Source organism: Aedes albopictus, chromosome 3 (genome assembly GCF_035046485.1).
Source record: "Aedes albopictus strain Foshan chromosome 3, AalbF5, whole genome shotgun sequence".
NCBI classification, from domain to species: Eukaryota; Metazoa; Arthropoda; class Insecta; order Diptera; family Culicidae; genus Aedes; species Aedes albopictus.
Genome location: NC_085138.1, coordinates 414,202,459 through 414,228,176, shown reverse-complemented (window position 1 = coordinate 414,228,176; position 25,718 = coordinate 414,202,459). Strand labels below are relative to the sequence as shown.

General features: G+C 40.6%; 1 protein-coding gene across 1 annotated transcript; it reads left to right on the top strand.

Annotated features, from left to right (window-relative positions):
- Positions 1-329: 329 nt before the first annotated feature.
- Positions 330-20,218, top strand: LOC109622219 (protein TIS11; the record flags this gene model as incomplete). The annotated part of the gene is given in 2 exon segments (XM_062856300.1): positions 330-1,048; positions 16,463-20,218. Coding segments are annotated over 2 exon segments (1,545 nt in total), but the record flags the coding sequence as incomplete, so codon positions are not given.
- Between the last annotated feature and the right edge of the window lie 5,500 nt (positions 20,219-25,718).

Below are 25,718 nucleotides of genomic sequence, written 5' to 3'. Positions count from 1 at the left end.
CCGGTGCCCGCACCCTATCTAACAATTTCGGGCATGCAGATTATTCCGAATGCCCGGTTTGTGCAGGTTTAGAAGTAACTCTTCTTCTTCTAAGTTTTCTTTTTTCATGTACCCGCACAGTGTGTAACCTGTACATGCTTGTTACATGTGGTGGGGTCACGACTCTGGACAATCTTGTCTAGAGGATGTGTATAAACGTGTTTGGCTGCCTGGAACGCCGATTTATCGACTATCGCCCACATCATATGTGATTTAATCATTTAATGACATTTCTTAGAAACTTTCATGTAAATTAACAGATTGTTTCTCCCTTCCTACTCTCTTTTCAGAATCAAACAAATTCCAGGAGCACCGCGCAAATGACAATATCGACCAACAGCAGCAGCTCAAACTCCAGCAGTTCAGCCTCCAGCTCCAGTAATAGCAGCAGTAGCAGTCCACTGATTGGTAGCACCGGCCATCTCGCTGCCAGCAGTCAAATCCTTCTTCAGCAAAACATTAGTGTGGCTGTGGCACATCAGCAACAACAACAGCAGCATCATCAGCAACAGTCTCACCACCAGCACCACCAACACCACCACCATCAGAATCAGCACCATCAGCAGAATCACCACAGTCAGCACCATCCCCATCAGCAGCAGCAGCAGCATCAGCAGCACCATAATCACCAACAGCACCAGCCACAGCAGCAGGCCAATGCCCGGCAGTTGCTGCTGCACAATGCGCTCACCCGAACGACGTCCCACCCGGTGGGATCGTCGGTTTCCTCAGCCACGGCCGCCGCCACGGTGGAATCGCTGATGGAACTGTTGCGAATGTCCACGGCGGCCAATGCTGCCACGCTGGTGCAGTCGAATGCTGGTGCTAGGTCCGTGGTCGGTAGCAACAACAATGTGGCTGCTGCGGCTGCCGTGGCCGCGCTAGTGAACTCGTCCGCCGGTGGTGGAGGGGTGACCGGTAGTGGTGCTGGTGGTGGCGGTGGCGGAGGTCACCGAAAGTTGGAACGCACGCAGTCGGAACCGCTGCCGCAGCAGGTCAATACCTCGAGGTGAGTGTGGGATTTGTTATTCCGTTCTTAAACAACAAACTTAAGCGGTTAGTACACAGGGTCAAATATTTGAAGACAAACATGTCTAAAGGTCCAATCTGCAAAAGAGAGACTCTCTTTGTTCCGTTTCTCTTTAAGTTATTACGGTTTCACAGTTAATTTTTTTACAATTTGTTATGTGTAGATCGGAAAAGGAATGATCTATCTACCTTCTGACGCAAGAAGTAAATCATAATTCATATACGCACATTATAGTCGAAAGAGAGGAGACTTAAAGAGAGCCTCACATCTGCAGGACTTATAGAAATGTTTGGCCAGAATTTGTCCGAAAAGAAACCAATGCTCAAACATCTTGTTTGACTCGATCGAATTTTCATTAGTGTCAAACTGATGTTGTTTCTTGAGTTTTTTTCCTTGTCAAATATTTGAACCTGTGTACTACTAGCCTTATCCATGGATTGAGATCAAATATTTTCAAGAAACTTCTTAAACTTCTTGAAAAATAATTCAATCTGAATATTAGGGGGAAGGCAGTGCAGTGTGGACACTATCATGAGACAAGATAAATATAAATTCTCGCGCCTGTAAACTTTTTGGGTTCCATTTTAGTCAAAAATGTGAAATTTAAGCTCAATCAGAGAAACTACATATATGAAATACCTTCTAATTCCACCCTATTTTGTTTATCATTTGACAGATACGCGTATTTCGACTACCACTTGTAATCTTCCTCAGTGTCAGTTATCCACTGGCTGACACTGAAGAAGATTACAAGTGGTAGTCGAAATACGCGTATCTGTCAAAGGATAAGCAAAATAGGGCGGAATTAAAAGGTACAAAACTGATTACACTCATTCGAAGAGGGTATTCCTCTTAGAGGTTTCGAAAAGTCGGTACAAGAATATATGAATTAATTATTATTTTTTTTAGCACTCGCCGTTCTAAGATCTCATACAATTTAATACGGGAAAACATGCTTTAAAAAATAAAATTCTCCAGGGATCACTCCTCGATCCCTAGAAATAATTCAATGAATAATTTCTGTCGGAAACTTCACTAGCAAACAGACTTCCAAAGGCCGCAAAACGATGCAAGGTTTGTGGAAAATCCGACCATACCCGATCGATACTGGGACGAGATTTTATTATTGAATGATTTATTGAATTTATTATTGGTATTCCTTACATATTAAACAGCATTATCTTGCTTTTCGGGGCTCAGCCAATAACTTTTTTTCATGCATGTCACATCGCTTTGCGGTCTCCGAAGAGTTGGTTCAACGTAAAATTTCCAACAGAAATTATCCATTGGTTTACTTTTAGGGGTTAAGGGCCGAAACCTTTACCCATTCCACATAGAAATAAACTGAACGCAATGCTTAGCTTAACAAAGACGTACTTGGGAAGATACCGTTAGATCAAATTTCCTCTATTACTTTTCCATTTTGAATCATTTCATGCAGACTGCCGCCCTATAATTCACTTCATACGCAAAACAAACAATCGATAATCCACGTCAGATGGTCGCTCAATCTTTATTCTTTAAACATAATCTACTCAGTATAAAAACCGCTAATTTTGAGTTAAGGTTGAAAAAAATCGGTATTGATTTAATCGTCATCATTAAAAATGCAAAAGCAGTTTTCTCGTTCAAGACTGAATTTTTCGCAGTGGAAATGTATTCACTATATTCTATTTTGGCCCCGCAACACAATGAATACATTTCGAATCGTTTGAAATTAAAAAAAAAAACATAGCATAGCATAGCATAGCATGAATACTTGCACAAATCTTGGATGGAGTTGCAAAGTTGAATATTTCCATTGACATTGCTGATGTCGCTACTATCTACAATGCCATAGATTCACTCAGCTCCACACACCTGGCCAAGTCCTTGCAAGCATTTATAAATCCCTTCATCAACTTAGAAAGAGCCCAGAACTGAAGCATCTTCCAATAGATGAAAGGATGTTGAAAATAGCGAATTTTCAACTTATATGCAGTTATGAAGTAAATATATTGAAGTAAAATTATTTATAAATAAATAATATTGGAAAGATCTCACCAATTGTTGTGGGGTTTTTGTGGTTCAATGCCAATCATCTAATTGTCTTGATTAACCCTTATGTGGCCGGCAGGGTACCCGGGTACCCAGCACCCATTTAAAATACACGGTGTAGAAAAAAGCAAAAAGTTTGCCGGCCACATAACGGTTAATGTTCTTCTCTGTAAAGAACAACACAATACTCAGCAAAGAACATCACAATACTCTCGTTTGAAATTAAAAAAAAAACAATACATTTTTCAAAATTCAAAAACCCAAATCGATGAATGATTTCAGTCGAAAACTTCACAAAGAATCTGGCTTACAAAGGCCGCAAAACGTTGCAACTTTTGTGGAAAATCCGGCCATACCCGATCGATACTAGGAAGAGATTTTATTACCGTGTATGCACCAAACTTTGCGCAGTTAAGAAAAATCAAATTTCTAATCGTTATAAAAAATACAAATAAACAAATAATATCATGAACAACATGCTCATACGATAGACTAATGATCCTTCTTTGAGTCTGCAATATTTAAAAAATCATAATATGAACCAAAAAATACTTAAAATAGAAAAACTATTTCATTGCCTTGTTCCTAACTTTGCGCACAAAATCTTCGATTGTTCCTAACTTTGCGCATGGTGTGCCTAACTTTGCGCATGCTATGGATTACTTGAAAAAGTCATCAAAAATACTATTATTTAATGTTTCCCCATTGAACTAAAGTTATTCAGGTAGTGTGCTCTTAACTGATCTTTGTTGAAATACTTTGTCCTACGAGACAGGGGCGACGGAGGCCTCCGGCAGTTCTTGAATTCGTCTGCGGTTCGTACTAGGCACCTACCCTGTGAACAATCCAAAATTCATGAGGGGTTTTCCAGTGGGTAGAAATCAAAGGTAAAAGCTTCCTGATGAATGGAATGATCGTTACGGATAGGAACAATAAGGGGTCATTTAAATATGACGTCCATCTTTGGTGGGAGGGGGGTGGGGTTGGAGTTGTCTGAAAAAGTGTGATATGCCATGTATTAGGTATAGGTACTATGAAGCGTGACGGGGTAACCCGGGGTAGGAGGGGGTTCTAAAATTCAAAAAAATGGTGGACGTCATATTTGAATCGTCCCTAACATTGACCGCCGGAAAAGTCAAATGAAGGACTGTTCACAAATCACGTAACATTGTAGACAGACCAAGAGTGCCGCCGTAGTGCTACGGTTCATACAATTTTCTACTAATTTCCATACAAAATTTGCTACATGGTGGAGGCAGGCCTGAAATTGTCAATACAATTGTCACATAATATTTAAATGGTTCATAAGTCATGTATTCACGTTCATCATGCATTTACTGAAAGTGCGCAAAAATTAGGAACACAGTGCAAATATTGGTTCCAAACATTGCGCACCACTATTTACTAGTTAAATTGAAAAAAAATATTACGAACTGTGATTGATATTACTAGAATATCACCTTTTTGTCAATTAACTGCAAAATTAATCATCGTTGCACAGTTTTATCGAGGAAAATGTTGATTTTTAGTAGAGTTACTTCTGGCAGCCGTGTTAAGGCGAGGCAAATTTTGACGTGTTTGTGTATTTTTTGTTTATTATTCAACATAAACAAAGATTTTATGGTAATATAATTTCATCAAATAATGTTTATGTTTACACAATGCTAGTGCAATGATTAAACGGGTGAAAATGTTGACATTTAGTTATTTTTTAAATTATTTTACAAGAATGCGCAAAGTTTGGACCTGCGCAAAGTTAGGTGCACACACGGTATTGAATGTTTTTTATATTTATAATTATTACAATCAGTGCTGCAATTTTCCGACAGGCGTTTATGATAGCGATATTTTTCTTTTTTTTTATTTTCTCCGTTTTGGTTTCCCTGACAATGTTTCTTTCCGATCAACAACACGGGAGCGAAATGAAATAGGTACTCACACTCGCACGCAGCGTGCTGATAGCGAGAGCTGACAGGGCTAAATTTCCGTTCAATTTTCTGTAGTTGAGTGTTTTCACCCGTGGTAGCGTATAGGGCACTCACTCTCACAAGCCACCGCTTGAGACGACTGGCCTGTCAGTATGAGTAGTGTGTGGATGATTGGGAATTGACTTTGTTGGGCCTCTCACGAATGGAGCTCTCGGACTCTGTTAGTTCTCACATTGAGGAACTGAAAACGACCGCCGCAGTCATTCATTTTCGGCTGAAAAACAGGCAGTGATACCGATATTTAGCAGGCCTGATTACAATTCCTTACATATTAAACAATTAAACAGTGTTGTGGAACTTCTCTTGTGTAGGGACGATCAACACGTACTGATAGCATCATTTTTGTAGGGCAGCTTCAATGTTGTTATATTTATTAAATTATATACTTCTTATCTCTAAATTACATTTCATTGTATTTACATTAAGTGTATACATCCCCAGCCATCACACGATCACATATGCTGTTGAATAGGATGTTAAAGCGGATGAGATATGCGTACACCTTACACGCGGTTAAATGTAAGTATGTAAGGACGGTCTCCACTTTGGCATCCTATTCTACATTATTTATACATACATATATGGCTTCGTGTTGGCTGGGTCCGCATAACACAAGCGATCCAACTTCCAACTGTTTGATTTGCTTCAAACAATGAATACATTTCAACTGTCTCCAAATACTTATTCAGTGTTGCCAGTTTTACAAAACTCAACAGTATTACCTTGCTTTTCGGAGTTCAGTCAATAAGATTATTTTTCACGCGTGTCACATCGCTTTGCGGTCTTCGAAGAGTTGGTTCCACGTAAAATTTTCAACAGAAATTACCCATTGGTTTACTTTTAGGGGTTAAGGGGTGTCCTGTGCCAATTTTTCTTGGACAGTATTTTTTCGGTGACAATGAAAAACCTCCCAACAAAAAAATTCAACGCTCAAATTGAGCTGAATTCCGTAAAAGTACAGGGTGTCTTACCTTGAAAAACCTGGAAAACCGGGAATACTCAGGGAATTTATTTACCAGAGAAAATCCTGGAATACGCAGAGAATTTCTTGAATACTTCGGGATATTTCGTACCGATAAGTATTAGCTTTTACTACATGTTTGTAATGATTAAACTGTCAAAACATATATTTTTCAACGTGGCAATGTTTAAGGTTTTTACTGGAAGCTTGTGGTTCCTTGGAGAAGTTGAAGATTCCTCCGGATGTTTATTCGAGAAGCAATATAATCAAGAAGGGATCTTGTTACCCGTGCCAGAGGATCAAGAAGGAGGGCTCCTAGATCTAGCAGACAGTTCCGGAAAACCGGCAATTCCGATAATATGTTGATAATTCCTCAATAGTATATATGGTATTAGTTCCCTTATTAAGCATGTGGGATTGGTTTTGTTCTTTTTGTATTTTTCGTTAGAAGGGAGCACGCATGAAACCAAAAAAAACGGAATCAATCGGTGCCGTAATCGCTTGTTTTCGAATAAAATGAATATAGGAGCGTGAGATTATTGATGGCATTCGTACCCTGATATCCATGATAATCTTTGTATACAAGAGATAGAGAAATTGTACCGTATGCGTGATAATGTTTGCACCATCGTACAAATAAGGTACTCATATCTCCTGTACACACAATGTCTTGGTTTTTATTGCATGCACGTAAGCTCTAACTCATATCACAGTAGGCTGCGGGTAAAAAAATCCGATTTCTTAAGTTTACACACTTAATTTGGAATACTGTGTTCGGTAAATTTTTGACGAAAATAGAACAGCTGTATACAGCTTGACTGCTTTGTTTACCTTTTGCACCAGGTTTTGACAGTTGGTATACTGAACCTCAGTAAAATCGATTACCGAAGCTACCGGAATAATTCTGCTGTTCTATTTTCGTCAAAAAAGTGCTGAAAAGGCAATTCAGGATTGAGTGTGTAAAATTTGCTCTATGAAGGGGTAGCAGCGGTAGTCGGGACTTGTCCACGCGCAAATGTTAAAAAAGACATTTCAGGAGTGTTCAGGAGAACCGTAAAACAGTCTTAGACCGAAAAAAAGCAAGGGCAACTATTCCCGAAGGTGTGCACTGGTCGTCCAAGGTTAACATGGATTAAGAAAGCTATTGCTGCCACCAAAAATAAGATTTGGGTGAATTATATGCGCTCAATGAGAAAAATGGCAAAGAAACGCGAAATCAGCGACTCAACGGTACGGCATATCGAAAAGGAAAATTACGGTGGCTTTTATGATCCTTCGACCATAGAAAAAAAAATTACATTATTACCAATGGCATCCAGGAGCTACGAGTAGCGCCATATAAGAAAGTCTTTAATTTGCCCGAACGCAACCTCCGTTTTTTTCGATTTCCGAAAAACTATCGATCCGTATCAAATTCCAGAATCAATAGTTATTATTACTTTTGTTTGTGTGTCAATGTCTACACCATGAGGCAATGTCAAAATAAAAAAATAAATTCAAAAATTGTTAATCTTGACTTTGACACTACCACGGATACTTTTCGACATTTGCGCGTGGACAAATCACGAGCTAGGTTGCCACTTAGTCATTATGCAAGTGTTAAACTAAGAAAATCAACACTTTTTATTCACAGCCTACTATGATATGAGTTATAGCTTAAATGCCAGCAAATAAAACCAATACATTGTCTTCAAAAGTAAAACTGGAATTTTATTTAACGATGGTGCAAACATTATCACGCATACGGTATATGTAATGTATAGAGAAATTTCCAGATGGAATTTAACTTCCAGATTCAATCGCGTCCATATTATAGACGCGAATGAATTTGGATGTTAAACTCCATCTGGAAATGTCTCTACAAGGATGAATTTATGGGAAAATTCTTTTTTGGAAATACTTCTTGGGATACCTTTCGGGATTTCTTACAAGATTCTTTCCGTATTTTTAAGGCATTTCTTGGTATTCTTTCTTAGAAAAAGAAGAAGAAAGAGGAATTCTTATCGGCATTTTTTCCAAGATTCAAACAATTTTATCAGGGATTCTTCCTTGAGAAAAAGAAAGAATTCCTGAATTCCGACTGACATCGTGGAGTTTTTCCACGGGTATCCTATAGAACTTCAGAAATTTTCCCGGTATTACTTCCAGCGTCCTTTTTGGCATTTTCCCGAAGCTCCTCCCCCGTTTTTCCAAACAAATTATCATGGGATTTCATCTAGGATTTATCATGGAGATTTCAGTTTTACACAGGATGTATCTCAGATGTTGTCGAAGAATTTCTCCTAGATTTTCTCCCGCGGGTTTCATTTTGATGATTTTGCAAGAGTTTTTACTGGAGTTATTCCTGTGATTTCTACTAGAGCGTCTCCAAGGATTTCTTTAGGAGTTTTTCACGAATTTTCTGCATGAGTTCCTCCCGGGATCTCTCCTGTAATTTCCTCAAGAAGTTTTGGTGAGCTTTCTACCATAGTTTGTCCCTAGATTTCTAAAGGAATTTTAGCTGGAATATTTCCTAGAGGTTCTCCCGGGACTTCTCTAAGAAGATTTCTTCCAGTGTTGAACCTTGGATGTTTCTCAAAGTTTTTTTAAATTTACAGTGGACTTTTTCTTGTTTTTTTTTTTCGGAATGCCTTTTGGGATACCTATTGCTGATACTTCTCATTGAGTTATTCCCGCGATTTCTTTTATAGATTTTTTCCAGGCTGTTCCTTGTAGTTGTTTACAGGATTTTTTGCAGTTTTGCAGATTCCCATAGCTTTTCGCGGGATCCCAACGAGAAATTGTTCCGAAATTCTCGGTGCTCCTTATGGGATTTCTTAGATAGTTTTTCCCGGGTATCTCCTAGTATAACCTATGAAATTCCTTGCAAGAAATTTCTGAAGAAAAATCAGAAGGAATGCAGATGAAATATTGCGAGAAACTCCGAAAAAAACAATTGAAGAAATTTCAAGAGCATCTTCGGAAGAAATCCTGAGAAAAGCTGGGACACTTTGGATAAACGTTTTGGGAGTAATATCAGCAGGAGATATTGAAGAAAACCTCTAAAAATCTCTGAAACTAATCACAGAAGAACTAACGGATGTAACGCCGCGAGGAAATCCAAGAGAAATTACAGAAAGCTACTGAGAAGAATTCCTGAAGAAACTTTGTATAAACATGTCGAGAAAACTTCAGGAATAAATTCCAATAGGCCCTCCTGCAGAGATGCCGTGAAAAACTCCTGCTAAAATCCTGGAAACAACTCTAGTAGCAATCCGAGACCAACTCTCACAATTCTCGAAAAGACACAAAAAAACTCGAAAGAAACTATTTATGGGAGCAGCCTATGTAAAAAAAAAACTCTTATTGTAAACTTGGGAGAACTGGAAAAAGCCAGTAAAAAATCCGACAAATCTCCAGGAACAAATTTTTGATAAATTCAACGAGCTCTTCGTTCGCTGGGATTCTTATTACCCAATTACTTATTGGGCTCCTGATTTTTCCTGAAATTTCTGCACCTGGTCCACCCATCTTGCACGCTGCTCTCTTAACCAGGTCTTCTTGTACCATCCGGATCTCTTGCGAACGCCAGCTTCTTCTTCTTCTTCTTCTTCTTGGCGTAACGTCCTCTCTGGGACAAAGCCTGCTTCTCAGCTTAGTGTTCTATGAGCACTTCCACAGTTATTAACTGAGAGCTTCCTCTGCCAATGACCATTTTGCATGTGTATATCGTGTGGCAGGCACGAAGATACTCTATGCCCAAAGGAAGTCAAGGAAATTTCCTTTACGAAAAGATCCTGGACCGACCGGGAATCGAACCCGTCACCCTCAGCATGGTCATGCTGAATACCCGTGCGTTTACCGCCTCGGCTATATGAACGCCAGCTTCTCAGGGTTGTTGTCCGGCATTCCCACAATATGCCCTGCATATATTATTTTTTAAGCCTTTGCTACCTTCCGGGTGCCAGGTTCGCCGTAGAGTGCAGCGAGCTCGTGGTTCATTCTTCGGTGCACACCGCCAAAGATGGTCCCAAGCACCCGACGCTCCGACACTTCGAGTGCTTGTCCTCCTCGAGCATAGACCAGGTCTCGTGCTCGTAGAGCAGCACCGGTCTTATAAGCGTTATGTACATGGTAATGCACCAGTTCGGCAGGTGTCCTCGTATCATTCGTACGGACGGAGGAAGAGAATACTCGAGCACGGCGTTCAAGCAGTTTTTTGGCCGAGAACGGAATCGTCTTCCAGCAAACCGCACCGTACTTGCCGCAGCAAAATGGTAAAGCGTTGAGGTAGAATCGGTACGAAATTGTAATGGTTCGTTGCTCGCTTTTTGAGTCGGGCATGGACAAGGTATGGTATTGAGGTGAGGCTTTGAACACGGCGGTCTATTTGCAAAATCGTCTTCCGTCGTCGGTTCACGAGAAGACACCGTGCGAGTTGTGGCACGGCAAGAACCCGCCGTATGTTCATTTGCTTGTTTTCGGTTCGGAGGCGTTCGTTTATGTGTCGACGAGATTCGAAGAAAGTTGGTTCCGAAAGCAGTGAAGTCTTCGTCGGAGGGAGGAAAGCTTATCGTTTCCTGAATCCTGGAGTGGCAAGCACTCTGCCCCCCTGAGGAGGAGAAGGTGCCGGTAACGCTTCAGGAAGCCTTGAGCTGTGGAAAAGTGGTGAGTGGAGAAAGGCCATGAGCTGCGGTCTCACGAGGAGACCGGAACGTGGAAGCTGGTGGACCTCCCGCCTGGACGGAAGCCAGTTGGGTGCAAGTGGGTCTACAAAACCAAACGGAACGCTGCTGGAGAGGCTGTGAAGTATAAGGCTCGTCTGGTCGCCCAGGTTTTCAATCCGAAGTACGGGCAGGCCTACGACGGGGTGTTTGCACCGGTCTTTGAGCAGACGACGGTACGGACGCTTCTGGTCATCGCTTCGAAGAAAAACTTGATCCTGAAACATTTCGACGTAAATACGGCATTTTTGTACGGCACTCTGTAATATGAGCTATATATGCGGCTGCCAGGTGGCTTCGAGGTTGCAGGACAGGAGAAGAAGGTGTGCACGCTGGTGAAGAGTATTTTCGGGCTTAAACAGTAGGCTTGATGCTGGAGTCATCGTCTGTATGCTGTACTTCTGGGGCTCATATTCTATCAAAGTCGAGCTGATCGTGTATTTACACGAAGGTCATCAACGGGAGGCGAATCTACTTGCTGGTCTACGTCGACAATATTCTGATCGGTTGCGATAGCGAAGAGGAGATCCAAAAGATCTACGCGGTCCTGAGCAAGGAGTTCGAGATGGCCAACCTAGGAGAACTATTTCCTGGGAATGGAAATCCGAAAGGAAAGTGGTAAATACGGCCTTTTGCTGGAAAGCTATGTAGATTGGGTCGCTGAAAGATTCGGTGTGGGTGACGAAAAGTGCGCGAAAAACTCTATGAAGAATGGGTTCATCAAGAGCAGGGAAGATAGTTCTCCGTTGAAAACGAACACGCAATAAAGGAGTCTGGTGAATGCGTTGCTGTACGTTGCTGTCTGCACTAAACCGGTCATCGCTGCACGTGTGCCAATTTTGGGGCGAAGCGTGTATGCACCAACGGAAGCCGATTGGGTAGCAGCCAAACGAGTGGTCCGCTTCCTGAAAGGTACAAAAGATTGGCAGTTAACATACGGAGGACCTGTAGGCAAGCTGGTTGGATATGCGGATGTGGATTGGGCGGGTGATATAGAGGCTTGCAGCAAAAACCTAACCTCATCGAATTTTCATACGATTTGTAAACATTGCCCTCAAATTTTTTTTGAGGGCAAGGACGGCTTTATGGACCGACGCCGAAGGAAAGAAAGAGAAGGAAACAATGATGACGTCAGCGTGCAAGCGCTCATGTGATAGCGAAGCAATCTCGGAAGAATATTTCGATCATAGTAGCCTGTAATTATATTGTAATCAATAAAATGTAGTTCTCTCTCTGTGCTTGTACTAGACGGTTGTTCTTTCATTAAACCCTACCAACAATATGAAGTCTCGCAAATCTACGACCGGCACCGTGTTTATGTACGCCGGACGAGCGATTTCGTGGACAGGACGTCTGCAGGATGTCGTGACACTGTCGCCAATGGAATCGGAATACGTGGCGTTGAGCAAGGCAAGCCAAAAGGCAGTTTGGCTTTTGAATCTGTTTGAGCACCTCGGCGAAAAACATCGTTTTCCTATACTGCCCATATTTGCATAGGTGACGTAAACGCCACATAGGTCAAAATCCACTTTTTTAGTTTAACATATCCTACACCATGTAAAACATATGCTCCAATCAGGGATGGCATTCACCATTTGCAAAGAGTTACATTCACTTGCTACTATCTCAGTTTATAAGCATGCTATCAAAAAACAATGTATGGATGACTTTTACCTTGTAGTTTTATCTGAAAGTTTTCCGAATATCATAAGGGTCGCACACGCATGCTTAACTCGTGAGCGAGCTGTGAAAGCAACTCTCCACGCCGTGAATGTAATTTACATTCACGGCGTGGAGAGTTGCTTTCACAGCTCGCTCACGAGTTAAGCATGCGTGTGCAATAGAGTGGGTCAACGTTGTATGGAGAAACTTTAAATTTGATCGTATCAGCCCGGAACAAAGCTTTTTCAATCTGTATTAGCGATCAAATCAACAGTGCAAAATTTGGCAGCGATTGGTTGCATCCCCGTATTCCGCATTGCGATTGAAATTTGCATGGAAGTTAGTATGGGAAAACATACTTTTTTGCATTTTACTCATAAGTTGAATTCTTCTGTCTAATACCATGTAACTAATGACGTCAAAGTATAGCCAAGGATATGCCGAAAAACTTTGCCGAAGACCGCAAAATGATCCGACGCTTGTGAAAAAAGTTATTCGTCTGGTAACTTAGGCCAAAAATTAAGATTTTATTATTGATGTTATTCCTTTACATGTTAAATGTTAAGCACCACCGGGCAATCTGTACGTTATAACTTTTTTCACAAGTGTCGGATCACTTTGCGGTCTTCAGCAAAGTTTCTCGGCATATCCTAGGCTATACTTCAACGTTATAAGTTAGATTGTTTTAGACGAAAAATTTCAATTTATGAGAAAAATGCAAAAAAGCTTGTTTTCCCATAGTAAATTCCATACAAATTCCAATCGCAATGCGGAATACGGGGAAGCAACCAATCGCTCCCAAATTTTGCACAGTTGTTTTGGACGCTAAAAGGAATCGAAAAAGCTTTGTTCCAAAAAATCGAGTTTGTTGACCCAGTCTAGTGTGCAACCCTTATGATATTCGGCAAACTTTCAGATGAAACTACAAGGTAAAAGTCATCCATACATTGTTTTTTGATACCATGCTTATGAACTGAGATAGTAGCAAGTGAATGTAACTCTTTGCAAATGGTGAATGCCATCCCTGGCTCCAATTATTAAAAAAATGTGTTTGTTCTAAAACATGTGAGTATATTGGAAAGAACGTTTTGACGTAACCACCATGTGGTCGCAATACTGACGTCTGTGTACAAGAAAACTAAAATCTCCCCATAAAACGTGATTGAACATAATTTATTGAGATAATTTATTGACATAAACATAATTTATATTTGAGATATCTAATTATTTGATTTCAGATGCCTGAAAATCATTTTCAATATCAACGACTTTCATAGTGAATATTATCAATTGTGTTTAATACTTATTATGGATTCAATGTAGATACTGAAACATTTATGATGCTTTGACAACAACATGCGAATAATTTAACAAATTGATACTTGATAGCCTACAACTCGTAATGGTGAGTCTACGCTGATTGAAGTAATCGTTTCCACTGGTCTTAGTCCTGGATCAATCGCTTCCAGTCGCCCTGAGATTTTGGAGCCCCTTAGGGCCGCAAAATGCAGTTGAGGAAGACCTAAACGGCCAACGTGCGCGCCTTACCACGAAGCCAACGGCTCCTTCCTGGTTCTCTGCTAATATGGTATAAGTTTGTCATTTTCTGGCATACGAGCTACGTACCCAGCCCACCGCAGCCTGCCGTGTTTTATTTGCGTCATTATACATCAGTTAACCGATTTTGTCAGCCTGTTTCGGGGATACATTTTTTGTTCTCCTTAAACATCTAAATAGATTTTCAAGCAGTAGTTTAGTGATGAACATGATTGAATTAGTTAAAGTTTGACCGTAAGTTAATGAGAGCAAACAGTTTGTGGGGCTGACAAAATTGGGTTCAGACTGTATCGATTTATTTACATACTTGGTACAATTCGTAGTTCATCCAACGCCGCCATATGCCGTGATCCTGGTTAGCAGCGAGTATTGTTCGCAGTTAAGGTGCTTTCTTAAATGGGTGTTTGTCAAATCTCCTAAGTATATTATCCAAACACCTCATGTATGAACAGTTATATTTTTGGTATGGATGGCTATGGTAGATCTTTATCGCTTCCTCTGAATTACGACGTAAACTCCTCAAACCACCTTTCAGCTACTTACTAAGTGCTTGAAGCAAACTCATTGAAACCCGAAACGTGAGTTTTTGTGAGACCTCATTGATTAATGAAATAGTAAACTCATGGTTAGCCACGAGTAAAATCATTCCACAGCAAAACTATTATAAGTTTTACGTTTTGTTTCAAAACCATCATTGAACCAATACTACTGAACTGTTGTGGCTTTTCAGTCTAACAAAAGTGAAACGGTCAGGAGTTTGGCATAGTCGTTTTAATCCTGTTAGACTGAGAAAGCCACAACAGTTCAACATTTCTTCCCAGTCCTAAATATCCTCAAAAACTTAGATAAATTCAATCCATATCTATCTGATTAGGCATTGGGTGTATGAGCTTTTGATGTTTACTAATTTAATTGTAAAAACTTAGAGTAGAGGAATAGTACAAGGTTATTAACATGAAATTAGTTTCGTAACATTTCGTAATTTGTCGAATATGAGAAAAAATAAATGAGCGGGTGACACTTAATGTTTCAGTTTATCAAGTAAATCTCAAAAAATTGTAAATATTACTAAGGTATTTCTTAATAAATAGTTACGTACAACACCATATTTTGGATAAGGCATAAAATAACCTTTTCTACATAGACTGCCTTAATTGCAAGGTGCATTGGAAGAAGCTGTTAGAATCCATCGCAGAGCCTGGGGATTAATGTTAATTCCGGTATTTTGCACACATTAAACGAAATAAGAAATCATTGAAAAACAGTTGGTCCGGTCTGATTTAAAGCCGACCAACTGTGAATCTTACTATGATGCCCACGCTTTATGGTACGCTCGACCGCACTATCAGATAGTTCACATTTTCAGAATGTGACGTGTTAGCCTTTTTTTTTCTGAAACCACGGTTAGTACATCTTCTTTCGAGTCGGGACTGCTGCTTATCAACAAAGAATGTATTTAACGCACGAATACGGACATTCAGCCGTAGACCCGGGTTCGATTCCTGTTCCAGTCGGGACATTTTTTTCAACTCCCTGGGCATGAAGTATCACTGCACTTGCCTCACAATATACAAATGCATACAATGGCAAGCAAAGGAAGCCCTTCAATTAATAACTGTGGAAGTGCTCAAAGAACACTAAGTTGAAGCGAGGCAGGCCAAGTCTCAGTGGGGACGTAGAGCCATATAGAAGAAGAAGAAGAAGAAGAAGACGGACATTCCGGAAAAAAATCTAACACGTGTTCAGAAAACGGGTAGGTACCGTAATAGCTAACATAACGGTCATAGCAATCTGGTTGTTACGTCAACTTATCCGTGTAATCATTCATCAAAACGACTGAATGGTCGCATAAACTGACGTACACGTTTTAAATATGGAAAAATTACATGAAACATCTTAAAATCATTGCGGCTCACTTTTTGTAGATGTAAACCACGAAACTGACAGATTATTTCATTCAAATAGTCGGTGTATATGTGAATCCGGCAAAAATCTATAAAATCGTGTTTTCCCATCAGAGCAGACGTTGGTGGTTACATCGACTATGCGAATATGGGCAGTATATTAATTCCTATACAAACTTTGAAAAAATGAGGTCAAATTTTGAGAAAAAGCATATAATCTATAAACGAGTTTTTGAACCACGCTAATAAGTAGGAAACTACAAGTTTTCCATGAGGTATATGATCAAATGTCATTCAGTCATTTGTCCGAGCGCTGAAAATCGATGAGTTCATTTAGCTCCTTAATATTTAGTACCTTATTCAGTTTCGCAATAAATTTTGTAGAAATCTTCAATACGTTTTGTATTATCAAACTATATTATGAAAGTTTCCGGATTTCTAAATACTCCTGGAGCAATAAATCAAATTTCGAATAATTGATAAACATGAAACGAGCTCACCATCCACCACTATTCTCACTGCAACGTGACAATTCTCCACGAGTCTAACACATTTCTTTCGTTCTCTTCTTGTGTCCGCAGATATAAAACCGAGCTGTGCCGACCGTTCGAAGAAGCGGGTGAGTGTAAGTATGGTGACAAGTGCCAGTTTGCGCACGGCATGCAGGAACTGCGCAATCTTCAGCGTCATCCAAAGTATAAGACCGAGCTGTGCCGCACGTTCCACAGTGTCGGGTTCTGTCCGTACGGACCGCGGTGCCACTTTGTCCACAATGCGGAAGAGGCCCGGAACCATAACCGTTCGGTGGCCGCCTATCATGCTGCCCAGGCTGCTGCGGCCGCTGCTGCTGCTGCCGGAAATTCCAACAACGGTCAAAGTCATCAACAGTCTTCCAATGTTGCGGTGGCTGCTGCGGCCGCCCTGCAACAAGCTCAACTTCAGCAGACGGCTGCGGCGCTGCTCCAACAGCATAAGCAACACCAACAACAGCAACAGCAGCAGCATCAACTGCCCCTTAGTCCGGCCCTGTCGATGTCCACCGGTTCGGACCGTGCATCCCCGATTGGATCGCTCTCGCTTTCGCCGACGACCTCGATGGCCAGCTTCTTCCCGGAACAGGGCAGCCCAACATTCCCACCTCAGTCGTCGTCTTGCGGTCAGGGTCAGGGCGTAGCCGCTGGCCAGGGTGCCTTCAACTTCCCGGCCTCGCCACCGGCCAGTCCCATCGATGGCGGCCACTCGCCATTGACCTCCACTCCTCCGCCGCCTTCCCCGTCGCTGGTGATGTCCTCGTCTTGTCCTCCCGTCGGCAAGAACGTTGTCGGTGCCGATTCCGTAGAAGCCCGGCTACCGGTGTTCAATCGCCTCAGCTCCGCCGTGGATGCTTTTAACAATATGATGATCTAGGAGGCGCTGATTGAGCACATCAAGGACGAGAGCGAGAGGGCGAGAAGCGGTTGCTTGGATGTGCGTGCGTGTGCCTTGCGTTGTGCGTTGTGATATATTTTTTATGAGTTTTGCTTTATACACCTGCATATATTAGAGTATCCGGTAAAATGGCGATTTGTTTTGCGTGAGGGGACAGACGTGGCGTGTGTGTGGGTGGGAGGATTGGTTTGTGGTTGTTCTATTTTCTGTACGCACGCGCACACACACATTCGTTTTTGTTTCTGCAGGATAGCGGAGAGCTGATTGGATCTGCTGCAATAGCAAAGTCACGCAAAAGCACAGCACACGCATACACTTGGACAAATATGCATATATTATTTACATGTATAACACTTTTTTATATATTACATTTAAAACTATTGTTTAGGGAGGGGAAAAGAAAGCACAGCGCCTTCTAGAGGGCTGGTGGTTCTTTTCTGGAGTTATTATTATTATTTCTACGGGAAAGTTTCAATCTATTTATTCAAAACGGGCACGAAACACACTCAAACAAAAACGAACGAATATTTATTTCCACGTAAAACAAAGAAGCACAAACACTCTCAATTGTAATAATGCAAAACGGCACAAGCAACTTTGAGGGGAAGATTTAACACAAGTTGGAGAACAATGCGCGGAATTGTAACACCCGAGAATACACTTATTTAATTATTTATTTTTATAATTATAAAATTTTATTTAAAAAATCCCTATTACAAAAAAATGAGAGAAGAAGCAAACACACACTCACACACCCACGCATAGATGCACGGATCAAACACAAACGTACAACGCAAGTGCGATATGTTTTCGTTTTGTTTTATTGCTCGAAAAAATTGGACTAAAAAATTTTCACAACAAAAAAAAACCTTGGCAATAATTTTGCTCAAGTGTAGATTTTTCCTATCCGTGTATTATTTTTTTCTCTCGGTTAAGGTGTGTTTGTGTGTACCTGTGTTGTAGTGGAATCAACCTACCTACCTAACTATTAGATGAAAAGCACAAAACAATTACTAAAGTAGAGCAGCCCTCGTTTAGCTACTTTTTTTTGATATGTATATTTTGGCTAGGTTCGAAAATGATCGGCGATAAGAAGAGAAAAAGTAAAGCGAAGAGAGCTTCCAGTGAGAGGATTAATGGGAACAAAACCACAACAAAAAAACAGGACGAATTTCGATTTCACACAAGTAAGCTGAAACAGATTTTGTTTGCTTTCTCTTTTCTGAGACTTGATTCGAGCAACGACGTAAATTCTGCCCTCGTGTGTTTCACAGATTGATTATTAATTTAATTTAATTATTATATTATCATGCTGTATCTTTATTATTTTTAATTTATTTTATTTATTTCTACCTAATATGCTTTACTTTCTTATTTTAATGTCGCGAAAGGAAAAGAAAAGCACGATTTGTAATGAAAAAGAAGAACGAAGCAGCGGATTATTTTTTTGTGCAACGAATTGGAAAGACTCCCCTTATGATTTTTGCACGAGCATTTCGTTCGGTGTAGCAACAGTGGTGCACGAAACACACTGAAAATGTTGATTTTGCCCTTCATTTCGACCTTAATTTCAACAAAGAAATCTCGAGCAACATTTGAAAAGGGCGAATGGTCTTCACTAGTTTCAGTTTTCTTGCAAATTTCACACGTAATTATCGAATACGTTCGCGATTTACGAAAGAAGTTGAAGTTTGCAATGGCCGTTCCGCCCGTTTCACATGTTGGTCTAGAATCGTTATGGCAGTTCCGTAATTGAATTTCAAATAGCTGCTACGTGAAAAATTCTCTGAATTTAAAATGAACCAGTTGTCGTAAACTGATGGATTATGGGCCCAGTTCTCGTGCCCACTGTTGCTCCGTTTGTTTTTCCCGGCTTAGGTCGCCTAACCTTGTACAATTTCACTGATAGCAACTCAGTCAGTCAGTCGCCTTTGGTCACCACCAGATAGTGCCTTATATCTCTATGTTAGTAGTTTACGCAGCGCACCGGGCGCCTGTGCAACACAAGCACGCGCCCGCTGAAAGCGCCAATTAAGTCATGTACAGGAAGTCCTAATATTTTCTTCTCTTCTTAATAAGAATTAGAAAACGTAAATCGCAACCAGGTCTTTGTAAATTTGAACGAAACTCAAACCTTTCTAACTTCTTCTACACTCTTAGTAAGCGCGAATACAAAGATAGAAATGTGACACGCCCACAAAATGGAACTCCTACAAGCTCTAGCACGTAAGAAATATCATTCGTTTTTTCCTAGAAAAAAACTTCCAACGATGCTTCCAAGCAGAATTAAAGATTATATCAAACGATTCTTCAAGAAAAAAAAACTATAATTGGAAAAAGAGAGAGTAGCCCACCCGCTCGCGCCCCCTTCGACTTCGCTCGCCGCGCCACGGCGTAGAACTGGCAACCAGGAAGCAGTGTTGCGTGAACGTTTCAGTCTCATTGTGATCATAGTATGTAATGAACTATTATTTTTTTCTGTGTTTTTAAATACGTGTTTGTTTTGATAAGCCTACTGCCATCTGTGTTACTAGGAGGGAAGAGAGAAGGAGAGGGAGAAGCGAACGATAATAAAAAGACAAAGAAGTCGGCGAATAAGAATGGCGAAGGCGGTGGGGGCCGTTGCGAGTTACGGTGCGCTCTTGGATACTTGCTTTAATTTCCCTTGTGAGGTTAGATTGTAAGACAGCGTGTAGACAGACGCAGACGGGCGAACAGAACAGCTGAACAGCTAAGAGAGAGAATATATTTGTATAAAGGAAAAACCGAGGAGAAAACACTCAACACAAATCTTCCATTAGGGTTAGGATAAACAACATAGAAACTGATTTGAAGTGAAAATTATGAAGACAGAGATGATTATTGTAGCTTTGGGTATGATGATGATAAACCGAAATGTTTGCGTGCAACTAGTTGTAATTTTTGCCGATCCTAATATGTCGAAGAATCCTAACATTGTTCAAATCGATTCCGTTACTTTTTGCTGTCGTCTTCATGGTTCACAGTCGTCGGATGTGATTGCAGATACAGCAGTGATGCCAGCTTGGGTAAGTTTTTTCTCTTTCTTAATAAGTGTTCTCTGTTAAAGAGGATTTCTCGTTTCAAAGATGCATTGATTTCAACTTACACTCGATTTGGGTTGATTTGGAACTATTGCCAGTGTACTAGTAACTCTGGTTTTGTTCCATTGGAAGTGCCCTGGCAACGCTGTTTTGACGTTCTACAGCTTACACTGATCGAAATCCCCATCCCGAAATCGGAGGATTAATCCGATCATCCAGTCCAGTTAATCAAAATTATGTTTTGGTCACGTGATGTGAGACGAAATCGCACGACTCGTCTGACTGAGTGTCAAACTGTAGCGCGATCGTATCACTTAGCCGTCAAACTTTTGAAAACGACTTGTACGGTATTTGACAGTTTTTTGTTAGAAACGACAGACTGGTGTATGTACTTTTCATCAGCTGTCAAATGAGAAGGCCCTTCTAGCTTATTCTCATAGGGCCCATATAGCCGAGGCGGTAAACGCACGGGTATTCAGCATGACCATACTGAGGGTGACGGGTTCGATTCCCGGTCGGTCCAGGATCTTTTCGTAAAGGAAATTTCCTTGACTTCCTTGGGCATAGAGTATCTTCGTGCCTGCCACACGATATACACACGCAAAATGGTCATTGGCAGAGGAAGCTCTCAGTTAATAACTGTGGAAGTGCTCATAGAACACTAAGCTGAGAAGCAGGCTTTGTCCCAGAGGACGCCAAGAAGAGGAGAGAGGAGCTTATGCTTGTGGTAGATATGGTGTGGATAGTAAAAAAATTAATGTGCCATGAATTCTCTCCGTGTGTGTCAATGAAAAAATGATATCGCACAAGCCTCTATGTAAAGAGCTTTTACTGATGTAAATGTCAAACGGAAAAGCTCTTTACATAGAGGCTTGTGCGATATCATTTTTTCATTGACACACACGGAGAGAATTCATGGCACATTAATTTTTTTACTATCCACACCATATCTACCACAATGCTGTGCGGCGTGTGGGGTGAGATGAAACGAATGAGGTGACAAAAGTCGAGTCGATCCCATTTGATTTGCATTAGTCGTGTCACGTCACGTGAGATGAAACCGACACACTACGCAGAATAAGCCTATTGCCCTTTCTTTACTGCCGAGCAACGATGCCTACACCAACTAAAACTATCGAAAAATATTAAAATCAGCTGATTTTATGAGTACAAGGAGAGTGAGCTCCTCAAACTCATTTTCACATATCAAGCTCTCACCTCGAGCTCACCTCACTTCCAGCTAAATCTCTGCGTAGTTTAACAGAATTGAAGTTTTATCACTCGTTATTCTAAACCGAGTTACCTTTCTCACTCCTTTCTTGAAATACTATTGAAACTTAATCTATGAGAAAAGTTAGGTTGGTTCATCCGATTTGGAGAGAAGATTTGCGAGTTGCTTGTAAAGCAAATGATAACCAATCTCATAAAGCCGTGTCACTAATCCAATGTTCATCTCACTCCGGTTTTAATTATAAGCGTAGTTGCTGTTTTACACGCCTTTCATCATGTACAGTAGAACGATTTCAAGCTAAAACACTATGAAGAGTGAGCCTGCAGAGGTGAGAAGGCTTTGTGTCACACAGCAAAGCGAAAATAGCTCGAGTGAGAAATCTCTTTGTGAATCAATCGTGCTCATTCCACGACTGGAGTGACGAGACGCAGTTCGATTCGAATATCGAGGTGAGAAAAGTTGACTCAAATGAGGTGACTCTCCATTTGATTTACACGGCGAGTCACTTCATTCTAGTCGAGATTTCTCCGACGTTTGTCACGTCACTTCATTCGCAGAATTAGCACAAATATCAGACATTAACTGTTTCACATCGCTCTACTCATAAGATCTCTTCTCATCTCACTCCCCACTTATAACTACTATGTCACTATTTTGTTTTTTGGCACAGTGAGACAACAAGGTGAGTGAGTCCATATGTAAATCTGTTTCATGTGAGAGAAATGAGCCTGAATTTGATTGGCTAAAATTTGACATTCATCATGAGTGTTCTCATTTCGTGATTTGTTTCTCACTCCTCGCGTAACAAGTTGCTCATAAACATAAAAACAGGTCATAATGTACGAAAAGAAAAAACTTAGGATATTCAATCTATTGAAATGTGAGAGACCTTGACTATAGTCTATAGAATGTGACAAGATTACATATAGACATGGAAGTTATCTTCGAGGTCATGGGTTGATGAATAAGGAGCAATGACAGTTTTTGTGGTCTTTGAAACAGTGAATGCAGTGAGAGTGAAATAGTAGGACAAAGTGGCGTGAGATAGTTCGACTCGTGCATCAAAGTGAAAAGAATCTCGACTCTGATGAGATGATTCACTACCTACTCACAATCGTAATTGTTCGAAATGTAGTCTAAAGTGAGGTTAGACCGATGGATTTGATGAGAAAATTTGCTTCAAATGAGTTTGCTTGTGATGACCAATCTCATTTCATTTGAGTATTGTGCTGTAATGTCACTTGTTATATGGTGCAATGCTGCCTCATTTCACTTCATTCTGAAAACAAACTTTCCATGCACATGTGAAAAGGATTTAGTCGCACAGCGATATGAAAACAGCTCGACTCGATAGAGTCTGTGAAGCAGCATTTGACACGAGCTGCTTCACTTTGCTCTCTTATCTCACTCTACATTTCTAATTAGTGTGGTGTCACTGTTTTCCGGAATAGTGAGAAAACCAGGTGAGTGAGGTGAGGCTCTTGTGCTGATTCTATGGATGGAGTGACTCAACCCAGTTCGCCTTGAATATCGAGGTAAGAAATCTCAACTCGGATGAGGTGACACTAAGAGTGACACGCCGTGTGAGTCTAATGAAGAGTTATCTCATTCATGTCGAGACTTCCCATCTCGATATGCGAGTTGAGCTCGGTCACGTCACTTCACTCGTAGAATGAGCACATCTGTGTCAATCATGTGCGACAAATTCAGTCATCTGAGACAAATGTGTTCCTCATTCCAGCACTAACTCACGTTACAAGTTGCTCATCAACCTAAACGGTGCTTCTAATGTAAGAAGAAAGGCAACTTCAATTATGAAATTGACCATCGTGAGATAAGCTCGGCCTAGAAAATGAAATGAGAGATATCAGGCCAAACATTTCAATAGGTCCTATCTGCATTTGAGAGGCTCTCTTCGTTTACTTTCTCTTTCAATTATTGCAATGTAATGGTACACTTTTCAACTATTTTTGCAGTACAAATCAAAGGACGATTGTTTTGACCATCGTTCAATGCAAGGAGACAATCAAAATACAAATAAACAGCTGAGATATTAACAAAAGAGAGGGAAACCAAAGAGAGCCTCTCTTCTGCAGATAGGACCTTTAGACATGTTCGGCCTGATATGCATGAGATTATATCCCCCTGTCTTTGTAAACGATCATGGTCTGTTGAATGAGTACAAAATACTGTTTAAGTAATTCTTAGCAGAGTTAATGGAGTGAGATTGAAACATCAAAAAAGTGTTAAGGTGGCGTGAAACAGCTCGACGAAAAAAAATCTGACTCTGAAGAGGTACATCTGAATTCAGCTCACTAAAGTCATCTTTGCTCACTTCGTCATGCTTCTACGAGTTTTCTTATGTCAGTATCTAATAGAACAATCTCTAGTGAGAAGTAACTTTTCAAATGTGGAAGATCGGCTCCAAATTTGGTGGTAAATGGCCTCAAGGAACGTTTTTCTTCGTTTGGGACATTCATGTCATCAAATGATTTTCCAAAACAACGATAGAAAAGTAAAATAACTCAGTCCGAATATTGAGAGGACGCGTCTCACGTGTAAATAAATGATTGAAGTTATTTCTCATACAAAACAGGAGAGTTTGAATTTCAATCTTATTATGTGAGTCGTGTGAAGCAAGACAGGTTGATTGTGCTCATTCTATAAGAGAAGTGACGTGACGCAGCTTGGCTCTGAATGAGATAATCTTGACCATTTGACACGGCAATTCACCTCATTTGAGTCGAGATTTCTCACCTCGATATGCGAGACGCGCTGCATCACGTCACTCCCTTTGACTCACTTGTGCTCATTCTGCGAATGGAGTGACGTGAGAAAAGTCGGAGTCGTATATCGAGGTGAGAAATCTCGACTCGAATGAGGTGACTCTCCATTTGATTTACACGGCGAGTCACTTCATTCGAGACGGTATTCCTCACCTCGATATACGACTCCGACTTTTCTCACGTCACTCCATTCGCAGAATGAGCACAACTTTGACGCAGCTCGACTCGACTATCGAGGTGAAAAACCTCGACTCGAATGAGGTGAATCACTGTGTAAATCAAAAGGAGAGCAACCTCATTCGAGTTGTGATTTCTCACATCAACGTGCGAGTCGAGCTGGGTCAAGTCATTCCACTCGATTGATTGATAGATTAAGCACAAAACTATCACGGTTCAAAGCATCAGCAAGTGAGAAGTTATAGGACAGCTGGGATTGAAATGGCTACGCAGTCTTTTATGTGAAAAAAGAAGCAAACCAAAAATTAAAAACATGGTGTCCCTAAAGAAGACACTAAACGCATGTCGAAACGTTGGACAAGTAATAAATCTCATTTTTTCACATGAACTCGCCAAAAGTTGCTGTTCAAAGTATCTAAATACCCAAGGTAAGAGATTCCCGCAAATGTCAATAATGAGACTCACCAACACATCTGCGTTAGTTATGAAAAGTTGGCGTTTTTACACTAAAATGTCATTATTTCAGCATAGTTTGTGAAGTATAATTAGTATGGATGTTTCTAAATGCTGAAAAAATATGTTTAGAACAAATTAAAAAAATGTTGTCATCGATTTTCAAATGGCGATATTTTCTGTTTTATAGCATGGAGGTCATTTTTAATTCAGTGAGATGCAATTAAATAACTGCTTCTATGATGGGAGTGCTTAATTTCTCAAGAAAGTTAGCTAAATAGTGATGCGCCCATACAAATCAGCGCAAACTTCATAACTATTTTTTGCTTTTTTCCTTTTCTCACTAATCCATGAATTTTAGCGGGAATCTCTTACCTTGGTATTTAGATACTTTGCTGTTCAATTGCATCTCACTGTCACGTGAAAGAGCCTTCTTTTCTCACTTCTCACTCACAAAACAAACAAACACTGGAACAAATCAACCCAAAAAATTCAATAAAATTTCGCTTCATTTTTTTCTTAATGCATCTGTAAACTGAGTTCTGCAACGTTGCCCAACGTGATTTCGAACTGCGCTGCAATCTCCGCGCATCCCCCACCACAAGCAATGCTCCAACAACGCATGAATTATAAGAACGAGATCTCTGAACTTTTTCTTCTACTTATTTATTGCATTATTTGTGTGTATGTAACTTATTTA